The sequence below is a fragment of the Canis lupus genome, chromosome 9 (genome assembly GCF_011100685.1).
Source record: "Canis lupus familiaris isolate Mischka breed German Shepherd chromosome 9, alternate assembly UU_Cfam_GSD_1.0, whole genome shotgun sequence".
Lineage (NCBI taxonomy): Eukaryota > Metazoa > Chordata > Mammalia > Carnivora > Canidae > Canis > Canis lupus.
The window spans coordinates 49,424,927-49,447,275 of NC_049230.1; the positions used below are offsets into that span (position 1 = coordinate 49,424,927).

General features: G+C 54.9%; 1 protein-coding gene across 2 annotated transcripts; it reads left to right on the top strand.

The window, feature by feature from the left end:
* The first annotated feature begins 504 nt into the window (after positions 1–504).
* Positions 505–21,382, top strand: UBAC1 (UBA domain containing 1). Of its 2 annotated transcripts, none has more exons than XM_038548795.1 (10): positions 505–761; positions 5,257–5,377; positions 6,530–6,603; positions 10,303–10,410; positions 11,483–11,585; positions 11,852–11,960; positions 12,586–12,826; positions 15,650–15,736; positions 16,353–16,491; positions 20,763–21,382. In XM_038548795.1, the coding sequence occupies exons 1-10, from the start codon at positions 624–626 to the stop codon at positions 20,876–20,878; spliced, it is 1,236 nt and encodes a 411-aa protein (XP_038404723.1). In that variant the 5' UTR covers positions 505–623; the 3' UTR covers positions 20,879–21,382. The 2 variants fall into 2 exon arrangements, with proteins under 2 accessions (XP_038404723.1, XP_038404722.1); XM_038548794.1 differs by lacking the exon at positions 505–761 and adding an exon at positions 1,472–1,666.
* Positions 21,383–22,349: the final 967 nt, after the last annotated feature.

Sequence of the window (22,349 nt, forward strand, 5' to 3'; positions counted from 1 at the left end):
AGAGGCGCGGTAGCTGCCACGTGTGCGATTGAAACGTTTCCCGTAGGCAGTTCTGTGAGCAGTAAGCAGCAGCAGGGAGCTCAATTTCAATACTCCTTACCGAACCCCGTACACCCAGGCAGTTATTTCAAGATATAATCAATATAAAGACAACATCGAGCATTTGTCATCGCCTCGAACTCTTGGAGATCTGCCGCGTATCTCACACTTGGAGCCCGTCTCCGAACGGACCTCCAAACCCAAGGGCCCGCGTGCCAGCGGACCGAGCAGGGGCGGGATGGAGGCGCAGCAAGAGAACTACAGCTCCCGCCGTGCCCCCGGGCTCTCCCTGTGACGCATTCCGGCGCGGCGGCGGGTGCGCCGAGGCCGCCGGAGAACCACATCTCCCGGCATGCTCCGGTCGCGCTGTGACGCACTTCCGGCGCGGCGAAGGCAGCGCGCCCCCGGCAGCCCGGCGGCGGGAGCCAGGCTACCGCTCGGCCCGCGGCAAGTGTCGGGCGGCTGGCCTAGGGGAGCCGGGGCGGGGCGGCGGCGGCCAGCGGGGGAGCGCGCGGGCGGCCTGGCCCCGCCCCGGTGACCTTCACGGCCCGGGCGGCGGGCGCAGGCCCGGCGGCGGCGGCGCGATGTTCGTGCAGGAGGAGAAGATCTTCGCGGGCAAGGTGCTGCGGCTGCACATCTGCGCGTCCGACGGCGCCGAGTGGCTGGAGGAGGCGACCGAGGACACGTCGGTGGAGAAGCTCAAGGAGCGCTGCCTCAAGCACGTAAGGCCGCGCGGCGGCCCCAGGCCGGCCCCTCCGCCCCCCGCCCCCCGCCCCCTCCACACGCGCTCCCGGGTCGTGAGCTCCTGCAGCAGCCTGAGGGGTGGGGCAGGCCGGGAAACTGAGGCAGGGGCCGCGAAGGCGCCGCGCGGGCCAGCCTCGTGGCCCTCCAGCAGCTGCGCCGGCCGGCCCTGGGGGCGAGGCCCTGGAGGGCGGGGGATGGGCGCCCGGGGCGCAGAGAGGGGCCTGTCCGCTCAGGCCGGCCGTCCGGGGCTGCCCGCTGGCCTGCTGTCGGGGCCGGGGCCGGGGCCGGGGCCGGGGCCGGGGCGGGCCGCTCGCTCGGCCTCTCGGGGGCGGCCACCGAGCGGGGCGCACTGGCCGGGGCCTGCCCGCTGCCTGGGAGGCCGCCGCCTTTCAGGGTTTATTCGTGGGGAAGGCGCCTCGTTCGGGTAGCTCCGTGGGTTGCTCACTTTTGGAGCTAGTTCCTTGGCTTCATCTCCGGAAACTTTTCAGCCGGGGCGGGGAAGTGGCCCTTGGGACTCTGGCTCCCGAAGGGAACTGCACCTGGCGCGATGCAGTGTTCTTGTCAGCCTTTTAGTGCGGGTTCCACATGCTGAGTTTGGTATTTATACGGCTGACAGGTGTTTTGTTAAAGGAAGCGTCTGCTCCAAGGGTGAACTCCAGGTTACGGTAGTAACTACCCACGGAGATCGTTGGGGCCGTTGAGTATGGTTCTGAGGAGTCGTTGTGTAACCGTCCACTGCAGGCCAAAGAGCGTTCTGGTGGCCAGTGCAAGCCCCCTTCTGGAACGTGCTGGACATCAGGCAGCCACCGCTGTCTTGGACTCACGTCAAGGAGGAGGGGGCTCTGGGCTCACACCCTCAGGCAGGCATGCAGTCCTGTCTTGTGTCAGTGCTTTCCTCAGGTCCCAAACCCCCAGGACAGCACCCAGCCAGCCGGCAGTGGACTCCCTGAGCGTCCAGGCTGTTGGGGGGACCTCTCTGAGCGTCCAGGCTGTTGGGGGCCTCCCGAGTGTCCTGGATGTTGGGGGCCTCCCTGAGCATCTAGGCTGTGAGGGGGCCTCCCTGAGCGTCCAGGCTGTTGGGGGCCTCCCTGAGCGTCCAGGCTGTTGGGGGCCTCCCTGAGCATCTAGGCTGTGAGGGGGCCTCCCTGAGCGTCCAGGCTGTTGGGGGCCTCCCCGAGGGTCCAGGCTGTGAGGGGGACCTCCCTGAGCGTCCAGGCTGTTGGGGGCCTCCCCGAGGGTCCAGGCTGTGAGGGGGACCTCCCTGAGCGTCCAGGCTGTTGGGGGCCTCCCGAGTGTCCTGGATGTTGGGGGCCTTCCCTGAGTATCCAGGATGTTGGGGGCCTCCCTGAGCGTCCAGGCTGTGAGGGGGCCTCCCTGAGCGTCCAGGCTGTGAGGGGGCCTCCCTGAGTATCCAGGATGTTGGGGGCCTCCCTGAGCGTCCAGGCTGTGAGGGGGCCTCCCCGAGCGTCCAGGCTGTTGGGGGCCTCCCCGAGCGTCCAGGCTGTGAGGGGGCCTCCCTGAGCGTCCAGGCTGTTGGGGGCCTCCCTGAGCATCCAGGCTGTTGCGGGCCTCCTTGAGCGTCCAGGCTGTTGCGGGCCTCCTTGAGCATCCAGGCTGTTGGGGGCCTCCTTGAGCGTCCAGGCTGTTGGGGGCCTCCCTGAGCGTCCAGGCTGTTGGGGGCCTCTCTGAGCATCCAGGGTGTTGGGGGGCCTCCCCTAGTGTCCAGGCTGTTAGGGGGGCTCCCCGTGCATCCAGGCTGTTAGAGATACACACCGGTGCTGGTCTAGTGATGTACATTTAAACAAAACAAAACAAAACTGGAGTCCTGTGTCCCCTTCCTGTCTGGCCCATCAAGGACAGAAACTCCTCGAGGGCCCTCGGGGCCTGTGTTTGCATGTCTAGAGCCAGGCTCCCTGCAGGCCCCAAACAAACGTGTGGATTAATGGAATACATGGAGATGGAGTGTCAGTCTGGGACTGCGTGGACATGGCCTGACACCTGCTGAGTCAGGGAGGGAGAAGTCAGGGGGTAAATTGGGATGGCATTTAGCTTAACTCACTCATTTACATAGCTATCATAATATTATTTTATGAAGGGGAGCAGGAAATGAGAACTGTTTGACTGATCCGCAGATGCTTGCTAATGAATTTCAGGAGCTCTTGGGGTTCATTAGGCAGCCAATTTGAATAAGATGCTAATTATTATCTACCTGATATTTATTATTCCAGTCGGGATTGAGGTGTGTCGTTTGGGATTTTTCTGGCACTCTCCTCCTTTAAATTGAGATTTTATTCCACTCTGCAGTCTTTCCAGGTGTGGAGGAGCGGCATAAATCACAGGACCCGAGAGCTGAGCTGTCAGCAAGTATTCCCACGTCTGTGCCTGTGCTTCTGTAGGCAGCCAGAATGCATTAGTTAGGAAAGAGAATTCTCAAGGTGTATACTTGAATGTCACCCTGGAAACCATCCCCTGTATGTCCCGCTACTGCCGGCAGTGAGGCTCACTGCGTGCCCGGGCTTCTGTTCCTCCTCCTTGCTTTGCCCTGGTGCATGCTCGAGCTGGCAGGAATTTTCCCTTCTTCCGCGAAGGGGACAGTGTGGATTTCTTCCGTACCCCCTCCACCCCATTTCCACGGTCCTCTGGGGAGTTTGTTGCTTTATTAATGAGTGGTATTATCTTTATAACTCTTAGAGACATGGATTGTCTCTGTTTATTTTCTCTTTTTGGGTATTATTTATTTTTAAAGATTTTATTTATTCATGAGAGACACACAGAGAGAGGCAGAGACACAGGCAGAGGGAAAAGCAGGCTCCATGCAGGGAGCCAGATGTGGGACTTGATCCCCGGACTCCAGGATCACGCCCTGGGACGAAGGCGGCACTTAACCACAGAGCCACCCAGGGATCCCCTCTTTTTGGGTTTTTATATAAATTGGGATCTTTCATGAAATTGCTGCTGTGTAACGTGGCACCTGTTAATATGGCCGTTCACATTTCTTAGATCATATGACAGTGTGTCTTTGGACGACACATGATATCAAGTGTGAGCGGAACCACCTCCTGGCTCTTCTGGGGAGGAAGCAGGTTCAGGAGGGGTCAGAGCCTCCCTGCCCTGGTGATGGGCTTTGTTGGGGCTGTTTCGCTGCCGTATTTTAGCATGCTCAGAGTGCTTCTGCTGAGAACAAAGACACAGAATGAAGTAATTGTGCACAGTATGGATGACTCATGCTTGCGTTGTGCTCCTGGCACGGTGTTGACATGCTGCAGAGTACAGTTTTTTTTTTTTTTTCAGGAACCATATGAGGATTGTTTTGGAAAATTGTGTTTCATAGACTGTATTCTGAACTTGTCAAATCAACTAGCCTGCAAATTTCAGAATTAGAAGAAGCACACTGAGTAATTCTGGGAGCAGAGCCAGTGTTGAATTTAAGACGATTGACGATTTGCGGGGGGGGGCGGTGTCTGCTGTCATAAAAGGTAGGGAGTGCACCTTCCTGTGGCCTGGATTCCACCTTTGCCCCCTGCAGCCCTGCTAGGTTATGGGGATATGTGGCAACCTTCACGGTCCAGGTGTTGCTGCAAACCCCTCCAGCCTGGACATCAGCATCCCCCACCCCGGAGCCACATTCTGGGGTTTCTGGGCCCTGGCCAGTGAGCTGTAACCACATGCTAGTCAGCCCCCTTGGACTCCCAGGAGGGGCCCTGCCAGCAGCACCTGCAGCTGGCATCTGGGTCTGTGTGGCAGTCGCTTGGGGAGCCAAGGGCTGATTGAAGGCCAGTTGTTCTGCTCATGGGCTTGTGCAGGTGTTGAAGTGCTCAGGCCCCTGTTTCTGGCTCTCTGTGGACTAGCTTCTCTCAGCCCCTTTGTGTATTGGCAAGAGAGAAAAAGTGGACAGATCATACTTAAGATCTTTAGGTGTTCAGGGAACAGTGGACCTGCTGTTTTCATTTTATAATGAGTCTCTAGATCTCTCTAGACTAAGGAGGCGATTCAGGTTGCCACTAATTACCAGCAGGGTATTTTATGTCAAGCTGTGAACCTATTTCAGGAGTACTTAGTGGGTTGGTGGACAGATCGCTGCCCTAGGGGATCAGGTGTTGTGGTATTTTGTTTGGCTTTCTCCATTCATAGGAATTCTCTGACTCCATTTGTGTTTTATTTATTTTTTAAATATTTATTTGAGAGAGAGAGAGAGAGAGAGAGAGAGAGAGAGGGCATGAGCAGGGAGGAGGAGCAGAGGGAGAAGCAGGCTTCCCGGTGAGCAGGGGCTCAATCTCAGGACCTTGTGATCACGACCTGAGCCAAGGCAGGTGCTTAACTGACTGAGCCAACCAGATGCCCCTCATCTGTGCTTTAATTTTTTAGCTGGTAACCAGTAAATGCCTAGTGTGGCTTGGGGTGCCAGGTCCTAATATCATTAGTGTGATGATTTATTTTCTATCGTGAAATATATGATTTTTTTTTCCCTACCAGTGTGCCCATGGGAGCTTAGAAGACCCCAAAAGTGTGACCCATCACAAATTGATACATGCTGCTTCAGAGAGGGTGCTGAATGATGCCAAAACAATCTTGGAAGAGAACATCCAAGACCAAGGTAGGGGCCTCACAGGGCAGTGGTGGTAGCCATGGTGCCGCTGGGAGCAGGGGACTGAGAGGCAGAGGTGCCCTTGGCGTCCAAGTGTGTGCTCCAAGCTGGGGCCAAGCGGGGAAACTGGGTCAGCTAAAATGGTTTTATTCTTCTTTCGTTAAAACAAAGTACGCATTATGGGCTGTTTGTGAAAAACAGCACAAACCGAAATTGGACAAGCAGCATCCATCTGAGAAACCAGATGTGAACTTTATTTTTAATTCTGTTTCAGAGCAAAACCAAGGCCTCCAGAGCTGCTGCAGGCTTTATTTTGGGTTGAAAAGTACAATTATGGCAATTGTTTCAGATGTCCTAGGAAGATACTCTTATTCTGTGCACATCCATTTAGTTGCTTAGAGTTTGTGCCTGGAGGTATTTGGGGGAGAAACCTTTGGTTTTCTCTGTGTCATTCAAAGGATGATTTTAATTCTGGGATTCTCTTAAATCTCTTTTGAAAATATTGTCTACAGGCTTCCATCGAGCATGGAGGTCAGCCCATAGTCAGGTGGGAGCTGGTCAACCTTGCACACATGTCCTTGCCACACACCGGGTATTCAGCTCTGAGGGTTGAGACCAACTCTCCAACCTCAGGAAACTGAGGCCATTGAAATGAGGACATTTTGCAAGATTTCCACCAGTTCTTGGCACGGTTATCAGGGCTGTGCTGTGCGAGCCTACTGGGCCACACCTCTATGGGTGACCTCTATGACCCAAGGCAGGTTCTTGCCGCGCCCCGGAACCTATACATGAGTAGGGACGTGCGGACAGGAAAGCAGGGAAGCAGGGCTTATGTGAGCCCTGGTGTAGGCATTGGGGTGGGAGGAGTGCTCTGCTCCTCTGTCCTTGGGTCTTCTTGCGGCCATTCTTTTCTTTTTTTTCTTAAAGATTTTATTTATTCATGTGAGACACACAGAGAGAGGCAGAGACACAGGCAGAAGGAGAGAAGCAGGCTCCCTTTGGGTAGCCCAATGTGGGACTTGATCCCAGGACTCTGGGATCATGACCTGAGCCGAAGGCAGATGCTCAACCACTGAGCCACCCAGGTGCCCCCTCTCCTGCCCATTCTGCTGTCTTCTGGATGAAAACAATAAGCAGCCTGATAAACGTGTTTTTTTCTAGATGTCTTATTGTTGATAAAGAAGCGTGCACCAACTCCGCTTCCTAAGATGGCTGACGTCTCAGCAGAAGAGAAGGTAAGTTTCAGAGTTTGGAGCTGAGAGTCTTTGTTAGTCTCCCACACTCCAGCCTGTGAGAAAGACACGTTCTGGGTACGAGTTGTTCCTAGATCCAGCAGGGCCCACAGTCCCCACCACGGGGGCTTCCCATGGTGGCCGAGCCCCTCCTGGTTGCTGGTCATGTGGCCAGCACATGGGGGATCCCCCATGCTGTGCTCCCCAGGCTGTCACACCTGCCCCTGTTCCGTCCCTCCTCTCATCGGGCGAGGCCTGCACCCACAGGACAGGGAGGGGGTGGTGGGTGGCACTGAAGGCCCCTCCTGGGAGTGCAGGTGCGTGCATACCTGCTCCCAGGGGCAAAGCAGTGCTGTTTTAAAGGGGCAGCCACACTAATTTCACAGTTTTCCTTTGCTTCTCTCAGGGGGTAGAGTTTCTTATTCATGCTTTGAAATGCTGGGGAGAGTGCTCAGCCTGGAGAAAGCAAGCCAGACTTCTTGTGGGCCCCTGGCTTCTGGCAGGGTGAACTATCTGAGGGCCTCCTCTGGGGCAGGCGTGCAGGAGGAGGCCTTCAGCTTCGCTTGCCCCTCTTATCTGTGGCCACGCCTGGTCAGCAGGCTCACCCCATCTCTAGGAGACAGATCTGGGCCTGCCCCTGCCCCACCCAGAGAACTGCCCATGCAGACTGCAGCTCCCAGGTTACGGTGTTGGCCACGGGTAACCAGTGTAGATGATGACATTCCCACTGCCCCAGCAGCTCCAGGTGCCTCACAGCCCATGTGGACCTCACTTGGCAGGTCACCTTTTATGTGCATGTATTTGCAGAATGAAACATTGTAAGATGTTAATGTCTATTTTTGTAAATTAATATTAATTTTAAGTGAAAATAACAGACATTTATGAAGTCAAATAACATATCTCAATAAAAGCATCTTCCTCCCTCCTGTGTCAAGCACCCTAAAGGTGACCTCTGGTAGCTCTTTCGACCATTCCTTCAGGAATTCTCTTCCTGATTTCCAAACCACACCCAGAATTGGCTATTTCTTAGAATATCAGTTTTAGATTCCCTGGCTCCTTGATGTTCGGAGAGTTAGATCTGAACACTGGTTGACTATCTAGGGTTTCCCCCATGGTAGCATGCATGCCCTGTTTTCTATCAGGAGTGAGGAGTACTGAGTGAGGGGTACTGAGGGTATCTGTCCTTTCTCATACAACTTCGTTTCCCCTGGAGTCGATGAATGCCTTGTCCTTTGGTTTTCTATAGGCTTATCACTAATTTTTTCAAGTTCTTTGCCAGGATTAATAAATCCTTCTGAAAGCACGGTCACGTGTATGAGGCCGTCTGCCAGTCCCTGCCATCCTGGAGACCTCCCCCCAGCTCCTTATGGCCACATCTCTCTGCCTCAGTTGCCTCCAGGCCTGTCTTGCAGCCTGGGCCTTCCCACCTCACTCCTGTGTTAGAGCTTCTGAGTCTCTTGTATCTGTGCACTTCCTGTTGCCACCTGTCACGTTACCACAGATGCATCAGCCTCAGACCGCACGCAGCTCCTAGGTCTATAGGTCAGCCGTTGGGATGGGCTCAGTTGGGCCCTACGCTTAGGCTCTGGGGTTCAAATCCAGGTGCGGCTAAACTGTGTTCCTCCATGGAGGCTCTGGGGAGGGGTCCGTGTTGCATTCCTTCAGGCGGTTGGCAGTTGCTACTGCCAAGGGTCCCAGGTCCCGTTGCCTTGCTCTGTCAGCCGAGGCACTTTCAGCACATGGTCCCCTGCATCTGCAGAGCCAACAACAGAATTTCTCATGTGTTGAATCTCTAGTCAGAAAAAGCCCTGTCCTTTCTCATGGCTTGCTTGCTTAGGTCAAGCCTACCAAGGAGGGTCATTTCCTTAAAGTTGGCTGTGCCACAGCATGACCTTACCCCCAGGGTGCAGCTGTCCTGCTCATGGGTTCTGGGATTGTGCAAGTGTGATGGCAGGACTTAGGGCCATCTTTGAATTCTGCCTGCAGAATCTAGTACCTTGCTGTTGACTTGTTCCCTTGGTCTGGTGCAGCCTGGCTTCTAGCATCTAGAAAGGGAAGGGAATCTTGAGGCCGTGCACTGCAGCACTGAGTGGCTGTCAGTGAGCACCAGCTGTGTGTGTGCACATGGGAGTGTCGGTCTCCGTCTCCAGGTGTCCATGTGGCTGGTGCTGGTCAGCCCTGACTCATCTTTTGTGTGTGCTCTGCCCCCCTTCCTCCCTCCCTCCAGGGTCTTCCAGCATCTTGGGGATTTCATGATTTCCATGGATGTAGGTCTTTCCCCTCTGCTGTGCCTGGCACGTGGAGTCTGGAGAGGTGTGTTTTTATTCTGGAGGTTTTTCTGGATTGTTTTTGGAGAATGTTCTCTCTACGTGTTCTCTTCCCTCTTTCTGGAGTTCCTGTTGGATGCCGGACCTGCCTTCAGGGAGGTTTCCCGGACATTATCCTCTAACTATGCTCTGGACTGTTATCTGGCTGAGATATTTTACATTTCCCAGTGGGGACTTGTCCTCCAATGATGGTAGCATCCTGCTGTGGTCCTCTGAAGGTTTTCTGCTGTGAAATCTTTTTTTTTTTTCTTTCTTTTCTTTTTTTTTTTTTTTTGGAAATCCTTTTCCTTCTCTCTTTCATGCTTCTTTATTTTTCCCATTCTCATTTTAGTCTCTGTCTCTCATGTTGCAGGCTTTCCCACATACCTGGCTCTCTTTGGCAGCTTTTTTAATAGGAGGCATGGGGGGCTCACTAGCTGCTCAGTGGGACATGCCTGCCGCTGGGCTTCCCTGTGGGGCAGACCCAGCCTCTGCTCTCCCCCCTCCTCACAGTGGTGTGTCTCCTGCCCAGTGTCCTTGAAGCCGGCAGTGGCCGGGCCGGGGGTGGGGGGGGGGAAGGGGGGTGGTGGTGCTGGGTCTTGTCAAGGATTAACCTGGTGCCTCCTTTTCCTGCAGCAGAGCCCAGGCTCCCATCTCCCCAAATCTGCTCCCCCTGGGTGGCTGCTGGCTGCACAGGGTGATGATGGAGTGCTGTTTTTGGCTCCAGCTGCTCACTGCCAACCTGGCACGCTTTCTTCGGGCTCTGGTGTCAGCCTGGAGTTGGCCTGGCCTTGTTCCTGGTTGGGCTTCTGCTCTGTGGTCTTTGCTAACCACCCCCCCTCCCCTTTCTGTTTTCTATCTTGGAAGAATGGTCTCCATCTCCCATCCTCTTGACCGTCTAACATGGATGTGCTGTTGTGGCAGGGTTTCCGGGAGCAGCTGGGGTGAGTGTGCATTCCTGCTCCCCTGTACAGCCCAGCTCATGTGGGACAGTCTCTCTGTAGCCACAGGGACCGTGTCTGTCTTCTCTGCTGCCCTGCCACCCTCTGGTTATGACAGGCATGAATTGTGTCTCCAGTGAACATGTCTTCTGTCCCCAGAGGTGTGCACAGAACCTGCAGGGACCCTCTGCTGCCCACGGAGAGTGATTCTTTCCATATTCGTTTCTGACTTTATTTTTTTTTTAAGATTTTATTTATTAGACAGAGGGAGAGAGCACACAGCAGGGGGAGCGGCAGAGGGAGAGGAAGTGCCAGGCTCTCTGCTGAGCAGGGAGCCCGATGCAGGACTTGATCCCAGGACCCAGAGATCACGACCTGAGCTAAAGGCAGACTCTCCACCAACAGAGCCCCTCAGGTGCCCCCATTTCTGACTTTCTAATTACTTTTCTGTGTAGAAAAAACAAGACCAGAAAGCCCCAGATAGAGATGCTATCTTCCGAGCAACTGCCAACTTGCCATCCTACAACATGGACCGGGCTGAGGTCCAGACCAACATCAGAGACGTGAGTGCTTGTTGTGGCCGCACTGCATGCTCATTACACCTGCTTGGGGCCACACAGGCTCTTGATGGTACTTGGGGAAGTGGGAGGAAAGGGCTGACAGGAGCTCTGTGTACATTTTTGTAACTTCTCCATAAACCTAGAATTATCTCAAAACAAAAAATTTAAAAAGACATCGGAAGGCAGAACTGAAAAGACAGATCCTACTGGGAGAATATCAGAATTTTGCTCTAATTTTGGCAAAATCTTATAGATAGAATCTGGACTTTGGGTCCAGATTTTGGATTTTTGGATTTTGGATTGGAAAGTTCTAAGTTAAAAAAGCAGAGTGTGTCCAGTATCCTGTGGACTGGCCCAGAACTTGGGGTACATCCACATTGTGCAGGACTGGGACAGCGTGGCTACCTAATCTGAGAGGGCCACCCCGAGCACTGCTCTTAGCAGCAAAGAGTTCCTTATTGACCAGGGCGTCCAGCTCTGAAACTCATCCCTGGTTCACATGTGGCTTTGCCCCATGCAGTGTCTCACATCGTATCAGAATCCTGTGTGGGGGGAAGAGGAGCGGCTAACCAGTCTTGCCCATGGGACCGGGGGACCAGTCCATAGGGGTTTCTGATTGCATTCCCAGCAGCCTTCTTCCTTGTTAGGGGCCAGTTAGCTGCAGCCGACGCTGCTGTGCCAGCCAGCCTCTGGCCAGGTGAGATTTGGAGGCCCGGGTCTGGGAAGCCCATCCAATCAGGTTGATCTCTTTTGCTTATGTAGCAGGCTGGCACTTTCTGTGCTGGGCTAAGGCCTGAGCAATGTCTCCAGATGTTTCTCGGTGTTGCCAGCTAAGAAGGCATGTGCACAGCCCATTTGTGCCAGCGAGGCCTTTCCTCCCCGCCAGGCGCAGAGCTCTCCTGCCGCTCTGTGGTCTCACTTCCTTCTTTCTCTGTTGGTCTCCACATTCTGGAACCAATAGTGGCATAGTTTGGACTCACAGATATGGAGCTGTAGGGCCCAGGAGTGTGATTATACACCTAGGTAGGTCTCTTGGGCACTTGGAGAAGGAAGAGCCTTTTTTCTTTCCCTGCAGTTCCAGACAGAACTCCGGAGAATCCTGGTGTCTCTCATTGAGGTGGCTCAGAAGTTGTTAGCGCTGAACCCAGATGCCGTTGAATTGTTCAAGAAGGCAAATGGTACGAGCAGGCTCCAGGTTGACTGGGTCCTGTGTCCAGACTCCACTGCTTGCCTGGCCTCAGAGGCTGTATCAGTGGCCCACGGGCCCAGCGTCAGTCCTTTCTGTGGATGTGGACTCCTGTTCAGCATGCCGGGTGAAGGTTCTGTGTAGATTTGCTGAAGTTTAGGGAGTTTGGCACACAGGTGGGGTCCTTGGGCTCCATGGTGGGGGGGTAGCCCTCACGCTGGCCTGGCCCTCACAGGTGGCCCTGTCTCTTGCCCTCAGCGATGCTGGACGAGGAGGAGGATGGGAGAGTGGACGAGGCTGCCCTGCGGCAACTCACGGAGATGGGCTTCCCGGAGAGCAGGGCCGCCAAGGCCCTCCGGCTGAATCAGTACGTCTGGGCCACTTCCTCCCCTTGGTGCTGATGCTTGGCAGCCCCCCCAGGGTGATGTCCTTGGTCTCCTACTTTTAGATTGAACCATTTTTAATAGAGACTTTAAACATACGTCCCAGAAGTAGCTGGGACATCTCGAAGTGTCTTAAGACAGTGGAGACGGACTGGCCTTTGCTCGAAATGTGCTGGGGGCAGGCTGTCCTGTGGGTCCTCCCTGGGCTGTCATGTGCAAGCACCATGTTGAAGCCTGTGCCTGGCAGGGACATGGTGGCTGAAGGTGTGTGCAGTGTCCCCCTCAGCAGCCTCTCGTGCTTGCCTGGCCGAAGCCACTTGCTTCTGCATCTGCACTTATACCCAACATAAGTGACTTCTGACCCAGAAGACGGTCCATGCGCTGTGCTGCTCTTTGCCATGGAGCTAGGCCCTTAACATATACCTCACAGGCGGGTTCCCCATGCTCTGACCAGGGTCTTGGGGCGGTTTGGGGCAGGGCCTGGAGCTTCAGACCCTTCTGTACTGAGATTCTCACGATGAGGGGCACCAGAGAGGCTGTCCCTGGGGCTGTCAAGGAGGCCCTCTAACCGGCTGGGGGTGCTGGAAGGAGTCTCCCGTTGCCTTTCAGCATGTCGGTACCTCAGGCCATGGAGTGGTTAATAGAGCACGCGGAAGACCCGACCATTGACTCGCCTCTTCCGGGCCAGGCCTCACCGGGAGGGGCGCGGGCTGAGGCCGCTCCTGAGGCCGCTCCCGAGGCTGCCCCCGAGGCTGCAGGGACTAGCACGGAAGATGAGGAGCCCAGAGATGAGCTAACGGAGATCTTCAAGAAGATCCGGAGGAAAAGGGAGTTTCGACCTGATGCTCGGGTATGTGTTCTGCAGCCCTGGGGCAGCCGGGTGGGGTTGTGGTTTCTCTGTGGCGCTACACCAAGTGGAAGGAGCTAGAACCAGCCCTGGCCCTGGAGAGAGTAAAGCTGGGTGAGGGGCTTACAGACTGGCCCACATTCAGTTTTAAGTTGTCCTCACAGATCCAGGTGGCTGTTTTTCCTCCGAATAATTGGCTGACATATTTGCCATCTCCTGAAAACTCCTAGTAGGATGCCGGCCACATTGCCACACTGTTGGCGAGCCGTGGGCATGGGTGGAGACACCCTAGAGATCGGGAGATAGGGTGCACAGGATTGCCTGTGCGTGGGGAGGCTGGTCAGGCTCTGGCCATCTGGTGACCGTGGTGTCTGCAGCATCCGGGGACCTGGGGTTGGCCAGCTCTGGCTGTGTTTGGGTGGCTGACATTGCTGTACCATATCTGGTTGCCCCTTTTCCATTACTTCACTCCTGATGCTTCCGTGGCTGCGTGTTCTCCACTGTTCTGTTCTTCTCCTAGACTCCTGGTTTCCTCTTCGATGTTTTCTCTGTTCTGAGCCTGCGGTTTTCTTTCAGGTTATAGATCAGTGAGCTCTAGGCGTTAGACCTGAGTCCACCCGGTCTTGTGATTCTGCTTGGGGCACAGTGCTGTCAGAGTGGCTCACTGTAGACTTGTGTTTCTGTGGGAATCCCATGTGGCTGGGCTGTGGGATGCCTGCTGTGGGTGATTCTGAGGCCGTTTCCATGGGCTGAGTGGCATGTCCCTCTGGGGCCAGGTTTCCCATTAATCACACAGGCAGGACTCCTAGGCCACACGCGTAGTATAAGCCATGGCTTTGGGGTTGGCGCTTCCCTGCACAGGGGCCAGTGCTCCTCTAGCTCCTCTTCCCTCTGGGGGTGTACACCCTTGGCAGGGTCCTGCTTCTGAGCTCCAGGTCCTCATCTCATAGGGACCCAAGGCCCACATCCTGTCTGGGTGTGGCCGCTAGACCCCAGCCCGTAGGCCCTGCTGGTGGCTGCTGCTCCCTCCCAGGGCACACCATTTGTCAGGCCAAGTTGCTGTTCCTTGCTCTCTGGTGAGCTCAGCAGTGCCATCTGGAAGTGTCCTGCTTAGCGGTACCTGCTGGGTCCTGGGCTTCCCAACTGAGGGTGCTCCCATGTCGTCATCAGCCCTGTCACCACCTCGGTGGTGTCCATGTGCTCTCTTCGCAGACATGCACTCAGGCCGGGCCTTACACCGTGGCCTCTTTGTGGTACAGGTTCTGTGACGATTGTTATGGAAGGCTGTTGAGGCTGGGCCAGTGTGGCACACTCTCCCACCCTTTGGTCCTACACCGTTGGAGAGAAGAGTCCATAAGGACTGGAGTGTTAGTGTGGCTCCCGGGAAGCCTGGATCGGAGAGCAGGGCTTGCACTTGAGACAACAGACTTTGCTGTTATCCCCACCCCCAACACCTGCACCCCCATGCCAGTGCCTGCTGTGGGCGGGCAGCGAAGTGCAGTGGGCAGGGCAGTGAGTGCGCAGACTCCTGGCAGGATAGTGCGGGTGCATCCTTGCGGTCACTGTGCAGAAGTCCTGGGGCATCGCTTCCCCAGGCTGAGGTAGAAGTGAGTGACACAAGAGGCTAGTTTTTACTGATGTTCATGGAAAGACCACCCTATCCTTGGATTTAGTGGGAGGTTCTGGACTTTTTCTGTGACTTAGAGGTCAGGCTCTGGTGTGGTGGGTCCTCCCGACATTCATGGGTGGAGCCCCCAGCCCTGGGGTTACAAGCCGGTTCAGGAAAGCACGTGACATGGGTCGTAGTAGAAATGCTGCCTTGTGAGCTCACCGAACCCCGTTTGGCTCCAGTGAAGCGTCTGTCCTGACTGCCACCTGCCGCTGACTTCCTTCCTGCCGAGTGCTCCTTGGGACGTCCAGTTCAGGCTGAGCAGGGCCGCAGGGGTGTGGGCCCGGGGGCTCTGCGGGTCACTGCCAGCACTGACCCTTAGGCGCCTCAAAGAAGTAGAGCAGTTCAGCAGGCAGGCAGGAAGAAGACAGGCACCTTTGATCTTTTTTTTTTTTTTTTTTTCAAGAGGAACCCTTTTAAAGATTATATAAGTCAAGAGTAGGGGTGCCTGTCTGGGTGGCTCAGGCAATTAAGCATTTCCCTTCAGCTCAGGATCTTGGGATCGAGTCCTGCATGGGGCTCCCTGCTCAGCAAAGAGTCAGCTTCTCCCCCTCCCCTTGCCCCTTCCCCACTTGTACTCATTCTTTCTCAAGTGAATAATAAAAAGATTAAAAAAAATAAAGAGTAAGGTAAGGTGAAGGATGTATCATCTTATATGATTTTTGTACTGAAGATGTACGTTTCCCCCACCCCCAAAACATTGAACATTGGGTCATTCCTCCCTCCAAGAATCATTACATGTTCATTATGCTCAGGTGTTCATACCTTTCCTTCTGGGTCACGAGACCGTCCACAACGAGCTCACATGTGGTTGTGGAGACCGTGTTGTCCAAACATGGGAACCAACCTCAAAGGTTCTGATGTTGGTGTGACCTGCCCGTGGCACATTGGTAAGCGAGCATCTGAGCGTGGGTCTGGCTGCATGGATGCGGCCAGGCCCTGGCTATGTCCCTCTGCTGCTCAGGAGACTCAAAGCAATTTGGTGCAGCTGTAGGGGAGCAGAACTGGGCGACAGGATGTCCTGTGCTGACCTCTCAGCCCCCTACTGGGATGTTGCGGTGTGCAGGATGCGCCTGGCTCCAAAGCTGTGCTGCTCCAGGGTGTGCAGGGCGTTCTCAGCCAGCACAGCCCTGAGTGCTCTGTGGCTTCTCCTTCAGGCTGTCATTTCCCTGATGGAGATGGGCTTCGATGAGAAGGAAGTGATAGACGCCCTCAGAGTGAACAACAACCAGCAGAATGCCGCCGTGAGTACCAGGCCACAGTCCGTGGGCCCGTGAGGCTCTCCTCCCTCGCCAGCATGACCTGCACCAGGATAGTCTGTGTGTTTGGCTCTTTTCTCACATGGCCCATTGGTTTGCTTTTCAAGTGAAACAAGGACAGATGGTCCAATGGTATCAAATGTTTTATAAGTCCTTTGTCTTTCTAAGAAAGTCCGTTTGGTGGGCGAGTGTGTGATGTGTTTACGGACTTGGTTGAACTACCCCGGAGACAGATCCCATTCCATGGACACATGCCCTGCGGATGGACAGCTGCCCAGGAGGGTGTGGTGGTGGGCTGCGGGGTGCTGCACCACGGGGACACAGCGCCACAGCTGGGCCTCCACTGGCTGCGGGCTTCCTGGGGATGCAGCCTGGGGCTTCCAAGCATTTCTTCACTCTCCTTCTGATACTCTGGATGGGTTCTACCTCACCCGCGTTCAGTGAGCGGCAAGAAGTCAGCCGCTTGCCTGAACCGTGTAGCCGGGGTCTGCTAGATGGGTGTCACTCCTCCCTGATGTCCACATCCCTAGTCTGGGCCCCACCCCGGGAGCAGCCCTGGAGACTGGGGCTGTGACTCAGTGTGTGGCTCTTGCGTTTGCAGTGTGAGTGGCTGCTGGGAGACCGGAAGCCCTCCCCCGAGGAGCTGGACAAAGGCATCGACCCTGATAGCCCTCTCTTTCAAGCCATCCTGGATAACCCGGTGGTGCAGCTGGGCCTGACCAACCCGAAAACATTACTAGGTACATGGGGTTCCCCAGGGGCAGGCCCCATGGCCGTCACTGAGCGATGGCTCCTCCGCCCAGTGGGGTTACCGCCACCATCCGTGACTCCTGCCTGAGTCACCGTGGGGTGACTGGCTCTGCCCGCACTGTGGCGGCCTCCGGCTCCGGACGAGCTCTGGAACCAGAGTGGCTGGTCCAGGTCTGGGAGGGTGTGGGTGGCCCGCAGCAGGCCAGCATGGTGTGGGCCGCAGGTGTTTGCTTGCTCTTCCTGTTGGGAGGGATTTCTTTGGCCCCACATGGTCTTGAAACAACATGTCTACAGAAGTGTGAATGATTTTTGTAACTTTTGTAACAGTAAGACTGATGATAGCTACCTTCACCTTCCAAAGGTGGTATTAAAGCCTGGAGCGTTCCCGGCCCTGCTGGTCTTCCGGGCGCCTGCCCTGCTGTGCTGCTGTCCTCACAGCCTAGGGAGCGAGCCTTGTCGTTGTTTGGGCTCCTGGGAGCTGCTGCCCCTCATATCTGTCCCCTGAGCCCTGTTACCTCGTGCTTCCCATGATGTGTGTCCGCTGCATGTGTGGCGGTACCCGTGTCGGGGCATGCCACTTTGGTGCTCTGCTGTCCCCGGGCTGTGCCTGTGGGGCAGGCATGTGCAGGTGGGGCTGCAGGGATGCACCAGGCCTGCAGCCACCTGCGTAGCCCCCGTGGCTCCCTAGGGTGCCTGTTGAGGGCGCCTGCCTCCCAGGTCGGCACAAGTGTTTGCAAGCTCAGCCCTGCCCCTTCCGGAAGCTTCAGCTACACCAGGACCTCAGCTCTGAAAGGCCTCTTTTGGTCTCTTTTTCTTTGGATTACTTTTGTTAGTTATCACGTGTGCCGGATGCTGATCCTTTGTCAGTTTATTTGTGTTCTGAATATCATTTTCCCATTTCTGGTGTTTTGCTGACTCACTGTGATATGTCTTAATGTAGCTGAAAGTGTGACGTGTTTCATTGGTGATGTGAATCCACCTGAGAATACCCTCGAAGCCCAAGGCGAGGAACACATCCTCCTTTGTTTTTTTTTTTGTTTTTTTTTTTTTTTTTTTTTCATTTATTTATGATAGTCACACAGAGAGAGAGAGAGGCAGAGACACAGGCAGAGGGAGAAGCAGGCTCCATGCACCGGGAGCCTGATGTGGGATTCGATCCTGGGTCTCCAGGATCGCGCCCTGGGCCAAAGGCAGGCGCTAAACCGCTGCGCCACCCAGGGATCCCTCCTCCTTTGTTTCTAGAAGTGTCGTCCCTTTTGCTTTCCTCATCGATGTCGATAGCCTACCCAGGAGTGTGTGTAGTGCAGGATAGGGAGCCAGCCTTTCTCTTGGTCCGCAGGTTCCAGGCTTTGGTGGCGTGCGTGTGTGTGTGTGTGTGTGTGTGTGTGTGTGTATCTACCTTCTCTGTGCGGGGTGCGTGGGCCCCTCACTCGGCACCCCACTCTTCTGTTGCCTGGGGGCCTGACAGGGGCAAGAAACATTCTGCCTTGGGTAGGTCCACAGCCTCTTCTGAAGGGTTTTCCATTAGTGTTTGCCCAAGGCCACTCTCTGCTGTCGGCTTTCTTGTCTTTTCTGCAAGACATGCTTGGTTAGGTGGAGGGAGTGCCATCACGAAGACATGCATTTTTACTGAATGACTTTCCCCATTTTCTGGATGGCCTAGTGGTGTCACATTTGCACACGTGGAGACTTTTCCTCACATTTCTGAAATGAGGCAGGCAGGGCACGTGCCAACCAGGCAGCGCCTGGTGGGGCTCTGGCCCACGGAGGCGCTGGGGGCCACGGATCTTGGGCTGGGGCACTCTGCCTGCCCCCCACCATGTGGGGCTCAGCTTTGTGCACACACCTTTCTGATGGGGGTGTTGAAGGTGAGCTTTATCCCTCAGATGAAACAGAATGGTCGGCATAGGTGACCTGGGCCGCGGAGGGAGTGCAGAAGCCAGCCCATCTCCAACGGCCCCATCCCGTTGCCAGTTTCCTTTGGATGGTGTGGCCTGTGCACTTCCCACTGTATTCCACTTCCTGCTGGGACATCACCTGGGATGTGTTCTCCTGGCCTGGCTGTTTGTTTTTGAGGTTTATTCATCTTAGAGAGACGCTGAGTGTGTGTGTGTGTGAGGAGGGGCAGAGGGAGAGGGAGAGTCCCAGGCAGACTCCCCGCTGAGCCAGGTTCCATCCCATGACCCCGAGGTCCTGACCAGAGCCACAGACTGTGCCCCCGGTGCCCCTCGGCCTTGCTGTTCCAAACAGGAGAGTTTAGTGGGTGCAGGTCTTTTACCCTGTATGGAGGCCATGGGTCGTGAAGCACACGCTCTCCCCCCAACTCAAGGCACCCAGGTCACTTTTCCTCTGGTGGCCTTGGGCCGAGCACTGTGAGTGCCCTCTGTGTGCTTCCTGCTTCGGGCACAGCTGGCCTCCCTGAGGACATGCCCCCCACCTGCTCCGAGCACTGGCCTCCCCTCCCTCCCCCTATCACCTGCATTGCTTGTGCTGGCTGCTGGCATCTCGTCCCCATGCAGCCTTGCACGTCTGCTGCCTGCTTCGGACGCGAACTCAATCCTATGGCTCCTCGTGTGTCAACACCTGTCCTTCGTCACATGTGCAAACTATTTGCCCTTCGGTTCTTTCTGAAATTCACAAGTTTAAGTCCTGCAGAAGATTGTCCTCCCCCAGATAGACACCCTCCCATGTGGCATTTCACGGGCAGCCACTTCAGGTTCTGTTTGGCCCTTTCCTCCTAGAGCCGCTCCCTTTATGCCAGGAGGAGATGGACATGTGCCTTGTCCTCACTGAGCCCCCACGCTACCCAGACCTGCCGTTCTCCCTAGTTCTTCTGGGGTCTCTGACTGCTATTTATACCTGGTTTTTGGAGGGTTTTGATCGGGATATACCCAGTGATTGTTTTAAGGGCTGGGAGAGCTGTCAGTCCTATATGAGGAGTCCCTCTTTCTTGCTAAGCCACCATCCCAGGTGACCCCACAGAGCTGCTGAGGCCCGAACACACAGGGCATCTGGGCTGTGGTGGCTCTGGGCGGGCTCCGTGCTTGCTGCTGGGCAGGGGTTGCTAGAGGACGGACTTCCCAGCTGCCCCAGCCCTGTGTCCGGGGAACTCACCAGGCTGGGGCTTGAGTTGTAGAACGTTTTGCTAGGAGATACCAGTGTTTCCAGAGGAAGCGGTTTTGTACAACTGTGTAGACAGGGATCCCTGGGTGGCGCAGCGGTTTGGCGCCTGTCTTTGGCCCAGGGCGTGATCCTGAAGACCCGGGATCGAATCCCACGTCGGGCTCCCAGTGCATGGAGCCTGCTTCTCCCTCTGCCTATGTCTCTGCCTCTCTCTCTCTCTCTGTGACTATCATAAATAAATAAAAATTAAAAAAAAAAAGAAAAAAAAACTGTGTAGACAATTTGTTTTCATGTTGTGAACTGCTCAGTTACATTTTTATCTTTTGTTTTATTATTTATTAAGATTTTACTTTTAAGTCGTCTCTATGCCAGGTGTGGGGGTCGGACTTATGACCCCAGGATCGCGTTTCGCCTGCTCCAACGACTGAGCCGGCCAGGTGCCCCTCAGTTACGTTATGTTATGTTATGTTATGTTATGTTATGTTATGTTATGTTATTTATTTATTTATTTATTTATAATTTTTTTTTAAAAGATTTTATTTATTTATTCATGAGAGACACAGAGAGAGGGGCAGAGACACAGGCAGAAGGAGAAGCAGGCTCCATGCAGGGAGCCTGATGTGGGACTCGATATTGGGACTCGGGGGGCATGCCTTGAGCCAAAGGCAGATGCTCAACTGCTGCACCACCGAGGCGCCCCTTGTTATGTTTTTTAAAGTTATTTCCTTAAGACTGAACATTCTGGTTTTCCCAGGCAGATATTGTTAAATTTGCAGCAATGTCTTTCTGTCTTTTCTGCGTCTGGTGATTTTGCCAGGGTGGGATTGGAAGCGGAATTACTGACTCATAGGCTGTGACTATTTTTAAGATTGCTGATAGCCGTTGCCAAATCGCTTTCCAGAATTGGTGTGCCAGCGAGCACACAGGCCACCACCACGTGCTCAGGGTGGGGGACACGGTCTTCTGACTGCGGGTGCGCTGCTGTGCCAGCAGATCAGTGCTGCTGGGGGGTCGTTGAGGGATTTCTGCGTGGTCCCTGGTGACGTGAGGCTCGCCCTCTTAGGAAGGAGCCATCGCTGCCGGCTTCCTGTGTGTGGGGAGCTGTCTGTTAGCCGACCTTGCTCTGTTTTCCTCACAGCATTTGAAGACATGCTTGAAAACCCCCTGAACAGCACCCAGTGGATGAATGACCCAGAGACGGGGCCGGTCATGCTACAGATCTCCAGGATCTTCCAGACCCTGAACCGCACATAGGTGGGGTGGCTGCTCCGCTGTGCTGCCCTAGCACCTGTCCCAGGAGTTGGGGACGGATCCAGACAAGGAGTCCTCTTCCTGTCCCCCAGCCCGTCGCAGAAGAACATGGAGACCCCTGGGTGCTGTGGGCTGAGTGGGGGGCAGGGTGGGGCTGGAGGGGCCTTGCTTGCTAGACCTCGCCCTCCATGCCGCCCTGGGTTGTCGGGGCACAGGGGGTCTTCTCACGCTTTGATCTTCTGCTTAAAAACTTGTGTGATGGCAGTGTGCACGGCCGCATCCAACCTCTGACAGTGTTTACAGACGTGGTGGCCGCTCCAGGAGGGGTCACCTCCCTCCACAGTGTCCCTCTGGGCTCTGGAAACGCTCCTTGACCCAACCCGTAGGCGCTGCTTGTTACTTGGAAGAAGGCATGTTTCAACCCAAAGTGTTAAGGTCCGTACTAACTTAAGTAGAGGAACTCACAGATGATTTTTCTTTAATAAATAAATCCCCTTTTTCCTATTGTCTGTCTTAGTATTATTTTAGTGCCAGAGAAGAACCCATTTGCGTTCTTGATACTTGCCACTCTCCCTGGGCACATTGGCTGTTGTGCACACCCAGTCTGTGGGCAGAGACCACGTTCCGAGCTGAGGGGGCTTGGGAGTGGTGGGTCAGGAGAGCGCCCCCAGGCCTCCCTAGTGGAACCGGGGTGCCAGCGGGGTGGCCTCTACCATCATTTCCTCTTTAAACATTACTTGTGGGGCGCCAGAGTGGCCCAGTCGGTTGAGCTCCGGCTCCTGATTTTGTCTCAGGTCATGATCTCATGGGTCATGATCTCGGGGTCCCAGGATGGAGCCCTGCCATCCCACATCATCGGCTCCACGCTTAGTGGGAAGTCTGCCTGAATTCTCTCTCCCCCTGCCTCCTCCCACTTAGGTTCTCTTGGGCTCTTGCTTTAAAATAATAAGTAAATCTTTAAAAAAAGAAAAACGTTACTTGTGTTGCAAAAATGAGAAAATGGGTTACAGCTTTCCTTTTTTTTTTTTTCCCAACTCTGCTTGTTATTTGTTGCTTGAAGAAGTTCTTAGAGGCTTTCCTGAACTTCCCTCCTGAAGTAGCCCCACCTACCTGTGCCAGAGGTAGACATGCTTGAAAAACCCCTGAACAGCACCCAGTGGGTGGCACTGGGTATGCTCAGCTGTTGCCTCATGGGCAAGTGCAAGTTGGGGGCCACCTTACTGCAGGGAGCCTTGGCTCAGCTCCTTCCCCTGTTAGCTCAGCACAGTGTGTTAAGGAAATGTTTCTTTCCATTGATCTGGGTTTTTTTCATTGTTCTTTAGATTCAGACTTAAAACTTCTGGATGGAAATAATAAAAGTAATTGTTAGAGGTCATGAATCTCACGTCTTCTGAGCCTCATGTTAAGACCATCTCAATGGTTCCTGAAGCTGTAAATGGTCCAGAGCACCAGAGATCTGCTTTGCACTCTTACT

Excerpts from the sequence above, each read along its gene's own strand:
- UBAC1 (XM_038548794.1), top strand. The coding sequence starts at position 1,487 with ATGGTTCTGAGGAGTCGTTGTGTAACCGTCCACTGCAGGCCAAAGAGC. Across the intron at positions 11,961-12,585 it reads AAGGCCCTCCGGCTGAATCA|CATGTCGGTACCTCAGGCCA; the intron begins GTACGTCTGGGC and ends GTTGCCTTTCAG. Across the intron at positions 12,827-15,649 it reads AGTTTCGACCTGATGCTCGG|GCTGTCATTTCCCTGATGGA; the intron begins GTATGTGTTCTG and ends CTTCTCCTTCAG.